Source organism: Sceloporus occidentalis, unplaced genomic scaffold, assembly GCF_023333645.1.
Source record: "Sceloporus occidentalis isolate IW3139 unplaced genomic scaffold, rSceOcc1.0.p SCAF_7, whole genome shotgun sequence".
Lineage (NCBI taxonomy): Eukaryota > Metazoa > Chordata > Lepidosauria > Squamata > Phrynosomatidae > Sceloporus > Sceloporus occidentalis.
In genome coordinates, this window is record NW_028316987.1 from 18,444,943 (window position 1) to 18,456,761 (window position 11,819).

The following is an 11,819-nucleotide window of genomic DNA, read 5'->3' on the forward strand; positions in this document are numbered from 1 at the left end:
TTTACTACACCGCTGTATATAATGGGACCTGAGCATCAAAGGATTTTGTATCCATGCAGCGGAGGGGGGGGGCTGTAACCAAACTTTTGAGGATACTAAGGGTACACTGAACTATCCTTTGCCAGAGGGAGAAAAAAGTCCAATTGGGTTCAGTGCATGGAATGAGAACAAGAGATACATCGATAAGGGAAGCTATCATCCTTTGCTCGAGGGAGAAAAATGTATTGCATGAGCCTCCATTTACAGCTAGTTCACTTGTTGCAGTGGTTAATGGACTGAAGATAACCACTTGGGAAGTCGAAGGCTTTCATGGCCAGCATCCATAGTTTTTTGTGGGTTTTTCGGGCTACGTGGCCATGTTCTAGGAGAGTTTCTTCCTGACGTTTCACCAGCATCTGTGGTTGGCATCTTCAGAAGATGCCAGCCACAGATGCTGGCAAAACATCAGGAAGAAACTCTTCTAGAACATGGCCACATAGCCTGAAAAACCCACAAAAACTAGATAACCACTTGGCTTTGCCTCATAGAAAAAAAAATTGCACCCTATTTTTCTGAATGTTAATTTCTGAGATGTAATTCTATGTGTATATAACCTGCTTTTCACTCTCATACACAATGACTACTATTTATTTTTACCATGATCTGATCTGCGGTGCCCCCAAAACATCAGTGTCATCACTGAGTATTACATTCTTTCTACTGACTTACTATACAACTGTGTTTTCCCCCTGCAAGCTGAAGTTGGGTCTTACAGCGTGGAAACTGTGGGATATAAAGTCTTACTAAAGAAGAATAAACATGAGTCAGCTAGAGAACTTCAAACTGTACAGTGGTAATGCCTTTTAAAAAACAAAAGATTCTCTGACTCTCCATCTGCATCAGACTTTGAACATATCAGGCTTTGTAAAGAGGCTTTCAGATTTCCCCCCATTTAAAGGAGAAGGTTATTTTTACACATCATCCTGGCTCTGGGACTCTAGCAGCAGCTTGCTAGATCCTTTTGGGGGAAATGTACATGCAGAGCACAGAGGAAAAGCTTCCCATAAGGTTCATTATTCTACCTCATTGTGCTGAATGCAACATGATAAAATGGCACAGTAAAATAAATTATCTTCAAGTAGTGGGGTTCACATTGAATTAAATTGCAGTTCCCAGCAATAATCGTTCACACAATGGCTAAAAGCATTTAGCAACTCTGCAGCTTCTTTGCAAAAAGATGGTAGTTCAAGATTCCATTATCTACCACAATAAGTAAACATATAAAGCTACTCACAAATCTTTCTCAACCCAACAGTTGGCCAAAGTATTTGAAAGCAGTAAAACAATACCTTTTTTTAAAAAAAGAAGATATATGCAAATGAAATAAGCCCTCCTGTCTTCGGGACAATGAAGTGTCATATTAGGTCCCTTCAGATTAAGATGAACAGTTAATGATCAGTGGTTCTTAACCTTTCTTTTATCATAGACCTCCTTTAAACATCTTTTACTGCTGCTGACCATCAAGACTTAACTCAAGATTTGAAATCCTAAAGTACTGTATATAATTATAAAAAATAATAAAAATTTATTTATATACCGCTATTCCAAGGATCACATATTTATTTAAAGTTGCTCATCAAGGGTCTTCAAATTTGGAAAAAATGGAGAGATAAGTAAATGCACACACTCCTATTATAATATTTTTACTTGCTGGGCATATGTATGAGCATGCATGACATCGGAGAGATCAAGCTGGCTTCCCTTTCCTTCACCCCATGCGCAGCTTTGATGCACATTAGGAGGAGGTTCCTGAAGGCAAAGCCGCACACACATGAGTATGCATGCATACACACATAAAAATGTAATACACTCCCTTACTCACAGTCATGGAGGATGCAGTTACTTCTGCTCTGGAACTGCTGCTATTGCTGCTGGTTATGCCAGCCAGCCATCCTGATCACCTGCCTGCCTCTCACCATTCTCTACACCTCTGACTCTATGCACACCAGCAGCAAAAGAAGGATGGAGAAAAGGAAGGGAGCCAGAGAGCGCTGAGCAAGGAGGAATACCTACTGGGACTGCGGGACTTGTTTGGCCAAGAAGACATGTATGTCATGGGGGTCTCTTCTTATCCTTAACTTTTAGAGTTCCTGGAGAAACCAGAGAAGAACCAGCCAAAGAACAGAGGGCTGTGAAGGTTGAGACAAGAGAGAGAGCGAGAGAGAGCAGGGAGACAAAGTCATGCTGTTGCTGCTTGGGCTGAGATGGAGCTCTCCCTTTCTCTTCCTTTTCTTCCACTCTCTCTCTTTCCACTTTTCAGTATGGGGTTGGGCTAACAGGTCTTGGGAAAGCAAAAGGTGAGATGCTGGCCCTTGCAGACTCCATGTGAGGAGATCATGGACGCCAGGGGCCCATGGACCATGTTAATAACCTCTGTCATAGCTGCTTACTTATCCTAAGTATTTATTACCACACAGGGATCCACATCTCTGTAAAAAATTAGGAAGGTGAAACCCATTCAACCTCTGCTTCCATTTATTTCCAATCAGTGTCAGGGGCCTGGGGAAAAAAAAAGTGATCCATACTGCTTGCCACTATTTGGAGTACTAAAATATGAGAAACTGAGGAGAGGTGGAAAATACATTTGAGGAGGGTTTAGGTTTGTTCTACATGTTAGATTTCTGAAAATAAAAATGGCAATATGTCTCACTCCAAAATGTTCATCTTAAACATATATATTATCTGATGCTGTTGTTGCTTTAGGTTGCGTTAATTTTCAATTACTGTACACTTGTTTAGACTGCAACGTTATTCTTATTTCCAGTTTATTATTCAGCAGGAGTGACTGGTGAATTTTGGAGGCGGTGGGGTTGTGGCAAGGCTGTATGCATACTATGTCCATGTAACATGTTTCACTCCAAGCACTCCTGTATATATTTAGCCACAATTCTCCACACAATAATAATCATAGACAAGTCATTCTAGTTCAGGGATCATATCTACCACATCACTAGTAGTATAAGATGGAATCCTAAACACCTGCTGAAATTTATCTTAGAAAGCCAGTTAACAAAATTTCATTGCTCCAGCTACAATTATAGCATCCACAATGAATAGAAAGGGCAGGAGTGAAAGCAGGGGAATGCAGACTATTGGTCCAGCGGCCTTTCACTCTACAGTTATAGCACTATGACTTTGCTTTAACTGTCGTGGCAACATCTTGTGGGTTCGTGGAATTTGCAGTCATTTATAATTCTAAGGGAGCTCTAGTGCCTCACCAGACAACACAACCCAGGATTCCATAAGATGCAAGCATGGCAATTAGAGTGGAATCATAGTGCTATAACTGTGTAATGTGAAAGGGCCTCAGGTGAGAAGTGAAGCTGATAAATGATTGGTGGAACTCCCCTTCTTCTTTTTCCCTCCTGTGGCCAACTAACCAGTTTCAGTGTCAGTTGGTGTCAGTGGAGCATTGAATCCACTCTCGGCTTAATCCAAACTAACTTAGGGTCTGAACAGGCAGGCCAAAATAAAGCTGCTTCGGGTCACTTTGGAGGCATACATCATTTAAACAGCATACTTCCAAAGTGACCTGAACCAGCTTTATTTTGGCCTGTCTGTATGGGGCCATAGTCTGAAGGAGTTATCCAAGATATTTGGGGCATAGGATTCAGCACCACAGATAGCTTTTTCAAAGTTCAGACTGAGATCTGGAGCTATTCAGTCTGGTTTTGATATTTATTACACAGAGATATACACAAACACCATTTCTGTTAGCATTTTATCTGTGTGTTACCCTTGGAGCTTTTGCTTTCACGTTATCTTCAAAAACAAAGAATTGGAAAGTGGCTGACAGAAGAAATTGCCTATTGGTGTATTTAGCTCAGTATCACCATAGGTGAGCAACATCTGGGCCTCCAGATGCATTTGATCTACAGATCCACTCACCATCACTCATCATTGGCTATGTACAAGGTGTTGGTGATTACCTTCAAAGCCCTACATGGCTTGGGTCCAGAATACTTATGAGATCGCCTCTTTCCATACTGTCCGTCCCGCACTCTAAGGTCCTCAGGGAAGAATCTACTTCAGCCAATAAAATCTAGGCTAACTTCAGTCACCCAGAGGGCCTTTTCCATTGCAGCTCCGAAGCTATGGAATGACCTGCCGAAGGAGATCCGTGACATTTCTACTCTTACAGCCTTTAAGAAGGCTCTTAAGACGGATCTCTTCCAGCAGGCCTTCCCTACCTAGTTCTACTCCCCATTTACTGTGACTTATGTCACTCTGTCCACCAATTCTTCTCTTAAATTTAATGAGAAGAATTAAATTAAAATTAATTAAAATAAAATCCTTGCCTCAAGAAGAAGAGCCCTCCCTCCATGACATCACCATCAGACCTGGGAGGAAATTAAAAAGAGAGGCCCAACTTCCATCAGGCCTAACTGTGAATGTACTCACTTCGCTCTCTTTAATTTTATTGTATTTTATTTATTTATTGTATTTTATTTTATTATCTTTATTTTTACTGTTGTAACCCGCCTGGATTCCTTGTGATTGGGCAGGCTATAAATAAATCATTATTATTAGTATTATTATTATTATTATGCTGACTGGACCTGATGGAGGTAGCGATCTAACGTCATCTAGAGCAATGCTTCTTAGGCTATCTGATATGGGAAACCAGCCATCGTTATTTCCCAATGTGCCAGGGACTGCCATTAAATATGTGCCCACTCCATATAATTGTTTTTTTCTTTCCTGGAAACTTTCCAGGGACCAGTAACCAGTAGTCAATGGCCCCAATTCAGGGTCCAACACTCTGAGCAGCACTGATCTATAGGACCACATATCCCATCCCTCTGATTTACACTGAGTTTTTCTCCCCAGTCCAGCCTAGAGATGTCAGAAACTGAAACTGGGTACTTTTTTTAATGCAGAGAATGGGCCATGCCACTAAGCTATGACTTCATAATATTCTCCAAATGCCGCACAAGATTTTTTTTCTCATGGCGAGGAAACAAAGTGTTAGAGATGTATTACTCCACTCCCTCCAGAATCTTAGTTTTGGGAATCAAGAAAGCGCTACATTTCTGATACTGTGATCAATGCTGATGGCTCATTCCTCTCAAAGGCAATTCTAATGTTATGAAACCAACTCCTCTCAAAGAAGGATGCGCCTTTCACCGCCCACACCCCAAATACAACCTTTTTGTTAGGAGTGAAGGTAGCCAACGCGTGTCTTTTGTGCATTTTGAGCAAGTTTAGATGGATGTGAAACAAGACCGGACACACAAAAGAAAGCCTGGTCCCACCCTTTTCTCCTTTCACTTTCTTGCCTGCTCATCCATCATGGAGGTTGTTGCTGCAGTCAACTATACAGACAATAAGATGCACATAAGGAAGAAGCATATAAGAAAGAACCTCAAGAGGAACAAAGAATATTAAACAAGCAGACACACATGCTTGGTGGTAAATTGTCGGCTGAATTCAGGCATCCTGGAATAACACTAAAGTTTATATCAAAAAATGTTTGGTTGAGAGCTTTGTATGTTTTTATAACTTACACAAGACATTTTAGATTTTTTAAAAAAGAGGAATGTGAAGAATAAGAAGAGTGAGATCAGTGAGATGACCTTTTGGGGGCTTTATATGAGAGAACAGGCTTGATTACATTTTGTATATTATGCAAAATTGGAATGTGCTGGGTAAACGCAACATGGCATGATGGAGCCTGCCTTGTTCTATTCAATTCTAATCATCCAAAAGCCTCAAGGGGACTTGATACATGCCATCCATCAGTGCCACATGGGAAGGCAAATTCCATCCCTTGATGAAAAGGACAGTCATCACAAAGCATTGTTAAGCACTCTGCAATCCTTAGAAAGGCAGAACATAGAAGAGGACCAACAAAGCAAAGATTAATCGTAAACACATAGTCAAGAAACGAGTTTCCTTCATCTGTCAACTAATATTTCTTATGAAACATACAGGTATGTTGTTGAGTGACTTGAAATCTATGTGAGTAAGACTGGGTCTTAAAGCACATGGTGTGCATTAAAAATTAAATCAATGCACAAAGAAAGAGGCAGCTGAACCGAACAGGCTTGGATTGCCCTACATTTTCTTGCAGCAGCTTTACAATAGATGAATAAAACAAATTTACATAGATATCAAGACAAAGAAGGAGCTTTACATGTTTACATTCCATTGTCACAAAGGATATCAGTCAGCACAGGTTTCTATATAAACATGATTAATTACAAAAGCAGTTAACACTGAAAGCAGCAAAATTCAGAGGGAGCTTTGTGGAAGGGATGTCACTGCTTCACATATTATTCACTCGACATCAACAGTTCTTAACTTTTGGCCTTCCAGATGTTTGAGACTTCAATGCCCCGCATCTTTTAGCATTGGCCATGCTATCTGGGGCTTCAGGAAGCTGAAGTCCAAAATTAACAAAAGAAATAGAGGTTGAAAATTACTAGTCTTCACAGACTTCTCTAGTATCTTTGTTAGGAAATCCTTCCATTAGGAACTGTAACACACAACATAATGCATTCCTCCCAAGCTTCTTCAAGGCCCTCCAAAGGGTATGGACTGCTATAGGTAGTTTAAAAGGGGTAGGGACTCTCAGTTATCAATTGATAGAATGCTGCTACATCGTTTTCTCTTCCAGTCTTTATCCTTTGCCTCTTCAGTCAGTCTGTTATTGGACATTGGTGCTACAAGTTTCACTTTAGCCATTTAGCTTGTGTTCATCTTAGGTCCCCCACTTCCTCCTTTCCAATGCCTGCTGATTCATTGTGTAGTGTAACAGAAAGCTGTTTCCTGAGTGTGATGAATTTTGGGGGGAAATTCAGATGGACTAATATGGCTTCCTTTGCTTTTTTTCATAGCAGTAACTTTGAAAATGTCCCCGTCTCAGGCTTCCAAACCTTCCAAATTCTGGCTAGGAGCCCTTAGTATTTTAATAGAACCCTTTGTCCCCTTCTTTGGCACTTTGAATGCTTCCTTTAAATGGGCATGTTCTGAACGGGCACATTAGCCGCTCTGATAGCCTTTAGGGCTGAAGGGCGGGGTATAAACACCATAAATAAATAAATAAATAAATAATACATATGTTAATAAATTTAGATTATAGCTATTGGAGACACTTTTGACCTTTAGTAGATGGCGACGGCCACTTTTGATCAGCTTATTTTCCTGCCCCTGTGTGAAGTTTGCAATTGCCTTTAAACCCTAATCCAAATCTGTATAATCCGGATGAGTATTTTATCATCCCACCAACAACCCAGTCTAAGAAGTTTAGAAGGGAGGGTCTACAATTATCTCTATGCAGAGGTGAAGCTATCAAGGGAGTGTCTTAGCAATGAGTCTAGAATCGCCTTGAGTCCCTATACTGGGAGAAAGGCGGGATATAAGAAAATAAAATAATAACTTTGTTTTGCTCACCATTCAGTACAAAATTATACGCAGGCTGATGAATGAACGACATTCTGCAGAATTTTCATGGGAAGAAAGCTTTTCTGGGGACTTGCATAAGTAAAAGTTATAAAGACACTCGATATTGTGTTTTTGCCTTGGAACGTCCCTGTAAACTGAACAGGTATAACATCACTTGGTTTATGAGCTTTCCTTGGGTTGCCTTTGTTTCTCACAACTACAGTATTAATCAAGATTATTCCAAGCAAACAGACAGATATACTATTAGATGTTTCAAAAAATGAGCGTTTGTTTAAAAATCAAATGAGAAACTAGACGGATGCACAGAAGGGTGAAAGAGTGGGCATTTTTCAGTGATGTTTGAAAAAAGTACTGGAGAAAGGGGAAAAAGGGTTTTGTAATAACAAAATCCGGAAGATGCCAGCCACAGATGCTGGCGAAACGTCAGGAATAAACTCTTCTAGAACATGGCCACATAGCCCCAAAAACCCACAAAAAACTATGGATGCCGGCCACGAAAGCCTTCAACTTCACAAAATCCTGAACCATTATCTCACTGCTGAAAAGCTCAGCAAGACACAGCTATTGTTTGCAAAACCCTCATATAATATTTAACAGTTCAACCTAATAAAGTCCAGGCCCAAGTGACCGTTGTGAGATTGATCAGAATCATATAACTGTCAGACTCTGTTCCATACCCCTTGAAATGCTTTGTCACTTAAGTGTATGATCTCTCATCGAAAGGCTCTTGATTGTTACAAAGCGGGAGCGAAAAGAAATCAATCCCACCATCATCTTCCTCTCTTTGGATCTGCTGGGCAGAGACAGAAGGCAGGAAAATACAACAAGAGCTTATCCTAGACACCCAGCACATTTCCCTCGACCCAGACAAAGGTAGCCTTGCCTTCCCACAGGAAAGTGGCTTCAGCATCCCAGAATACGTAGCCTAAAGAATGACAGCAGCATCTATTTAGGTTCATTCCCTGCTTTTCCTAACCTTGATGAGATATCTACACTTGCAAGAAGCAGCCTCTATGAGGATGGGGGGGGTACAACTATTCACTCCTGGCTTAGCTTCACATTAGAGGCAGTCATACCCTTTTCTCTCTGACACTCTTTCCTGAAGCATCCCTTGACAGATGCAGACGCTCCTGTGAACCAGCTCTATTGTTCCCTTCCTTGGGAGACTGTCTTAAGGCGTTCCTGCACATGCCTCACAGCGTGGCTATGACCCTCCATGACATGCAAGGATTGCCTCTCAAGCAAGGTGTGGAAGCAGCTGCTTCATCCTCCACTCCCCCTATTCCCAAGTACAAGCTCTGGTGGATCTTGTGTGTGTGTGTGTGTGTTTTTGCAGGGGGGGGAGTGTGCTTTCAAAGGAAAAACCTTCCTTTTGTCTTCGCCCATTAGGTGATATCTTCACACATCAATGAACAAATCCAGGGACAGCCCTGTTTACTAGGAAAATACAGTAACATTCCTCAAGCCACAAAACAGGGATACCTTTATTGTCCAACCGAAATGCACAAAATACAGGTTGCAAGCGACAAGCCACAAAACAGGGATACCTTTATTGTCCAACCGAAATGCACAAAATACAGGTTGCAAGCGACAAGCCACAAAACAGGGATACCTTTATTGTCCAACCGAAATGCACAAAATACAGGTTGCAAGCGACAAGCCACAAAACAGGGATACCTTTATTGTCCAACCGAAATGCACAAAATACAGGTTGCAAGCGACAAGCCACAAAACAGGGATACCTTTATTGTCCATCTGAAATGCACAAAATACAGGTTGCAAGTGACAAGCCACAAAACAGGGATACCTTTATTGGCCCACCAGCACACTCAAAAGACATGCTGAAAGCAAAGCTTTTGTGCATGTTGGTGGGCTGATAAAACCACCAGATTCTGGCCAGGAGCCCTTGCATTTTAATACATTCCTAAGTCCCCTTCCTTGCTTCCTTTCAATGGAAAGCATGCTCTGAACCGGCACATATATATTTCTATAGATTATAGCTATTGGAGACACCTTTGGCCTTTAGTAGATTGTGGGGGGCCAGTTTTGATCAAGCTTATTTTCCTGCCCCTGTGTGAAGTCTGCAATTGCCTTTAATTGCCTTTAAACCGTAATCCCATCCACAAAACAAGGATGCCTTTACTAACCGAAATGCACAAAAATACAGGTTGCAAGACCCTAATCCACAAAACAGGGATATCTTTATTGGCCCACCCAAATGTACAAAATACACGTTGCAAACCCCAATCCATGTAACAGAGATACCTTTAGTGGCCGACCAAGATGCACAAAAGACATGTCACAAGCAAAGCAAAGCTTTTGTGCATGTTGGTGGGCTGATAAAACCACCACATTCTGGCTAGGAGCCCTTAGTATTTTAATACATCCCTAGGTCCCCTTCTTCTTTGATTCCTTTCAATGGGCATGCTGTGAGCATATATATTTGCCCACCAACATACACAAAATACATGTTGCAAGCCACAATCCACAACACAGGGATACCTTTATTGCCCAACCCAAATGCACACAATATAGGTTCTTTGCTCGCGACATGCCTTTGGCGCATGTTGGTGGGCCCATAAAGGTACCCCTGTTTTGTGTGGATGGTGGGGCTTGCGGCCTGTATTTTGTGCATCTGGGTCCAGGCAATAAAGGCATCCCTGTTTTGTGTGGATGATGGGTATTATTGCACCTCAATGAAGGCCCATTTCTATCCCATCCATAAAAGAATGGCTCCAAGCCATTTGAGCCACCCTTCGGAGTGTGCCTTGTTGCCTATATGCAACAAAAGCAGCAACTGCCACACATTTCTAACCCTGGTTTTTGCACCTTTGCCTCCTCTCACCAGGCTTAATGGCTGCATGTTTAATATAAATATTAAAATATAATAATAATAATATAATAATAATAATAATAATAATAATAATAATCTGCCACACACAAACACACACACACACACCATCTAATGCAATAGAATAAAAACAAATACGGGGGGGGGGCCTTTAAAGCCTATTTCCAAAGCAGGCTGGTGCCTTGTGCCAAGGGCTAAATATAGGGAGGGAGTCTGCTGCTGCTGCTGCTGCTGCTGCAAATGCTGGCTGGAGGTGATTAATACTGAGCCTGCTTTGGGTTTCTACTCACACCACCAGCCTGGAGATGATCCAGGAGACCATGGCGCTGCAGAGCCTGCTGGGCTCCTTCTCAGGCAGAGGAAGGGGCTCGAGGTCCTCTGCTGCCCAGCCTCTTCTTCTCCTGCTCCTGCTCCTGCTCCTTCCCGGGGCTCTGCTCTGTCTGTCCGCCTGCCTTCGCTGGAAAGAGCCAGGCTGGCTCCTCAGCCATTCGGCATCCTGCCCGCCTCTGCCTCAGCGCGCAGCCGCAATGGGGAGCCGCCGCCGGAAGAGGGCGCCCGAGGGCCCCCAAAAGAAGGCCTCCCTCAGGAAGAAGGGGCATCAGGCTGAACAGCCTTATCAAGCCATCAATATTTATATATATATATATATATGTATATGTATATGTATATGTATATGTATATTGATTAATAAAGATTTTAAGATTATATATATATATATATATAACTGATTGATTAATAAAGGTTTTATTATATATATATATATATATATATATATAATTGATGAATACACACACACACACATATATATATGTGTGTGTGTATTCATCAAATATATATATATATATATATTTGATGAATACACACACACATATATATATGTGTGTGTGTGTGTATTCATCAATTATATATATATATATATAATAAAACCTTTATTAATCAATCAGTTATATATATATATAATCTTAAAATCTTTATTAATCAATATACATATACATATACATATACATATATAATCTTAATATCTTTATTAATCAATCATATATATATATATATATATAAAACATTAAAATCTCTATTAATCAATTATACATATAAAATCTTAAAACCTTTATTAATAAATCAATTATATATATATAATATTAAAATATTAATCAATCAATTATATATATATAATATTAAAATATTAATCAATACTATATATATATATATAATATTAAAATCTTTATTAATCAATTATATATATATAATATTAAAATATTAATCAATAATATATATATATTAAAATCTTTATTAATCAATCAATTATATATATAACATCTTAAAATCTTTATTAATCAATTTTATATATATATATATATATATAATCTTAAAATGTTTATTAATCAATATAATCTTAAAATCTTTATTAATCAATCGGCTATATATATATATATATAGAATCTATTAATCAATCAATTTTATATAGATAAATAGATAGGGTAATAAAGATTTTAAGTTTTTATATATATATACACACACACAC

General features: G+C 39.9%; 1 protein-coding gene across 3 annotated transcripts in view; it reads right to left on the reverse strand.

Moving 5' to 3' along the window:
- The window catches only part of REEP1 (receptor accessory protein 1), a 57,439-nt gene extending 46,638 nt beyond the window's left edge, over positions 1–10,801 (reverse strand). For all 3 annotated transcript variants that reach the window (XM_089532247.1, XM_089532245.1, XM_089532246.1), the window contains exon 1: positions 10,588–10,801. In XM_089532247.1, the coding sequence (XP_089388373.1) occupies positions 10,588–10,619 (32 nt within the window). In that variant the 5' untranslated portion in view covers positions 10,620–10,801. The remainder of the gene's footprint in view (positions 1–10,587) is intronic.
- Positions 10,802–11,819: the final 1,018 nt, after the last annotated feature.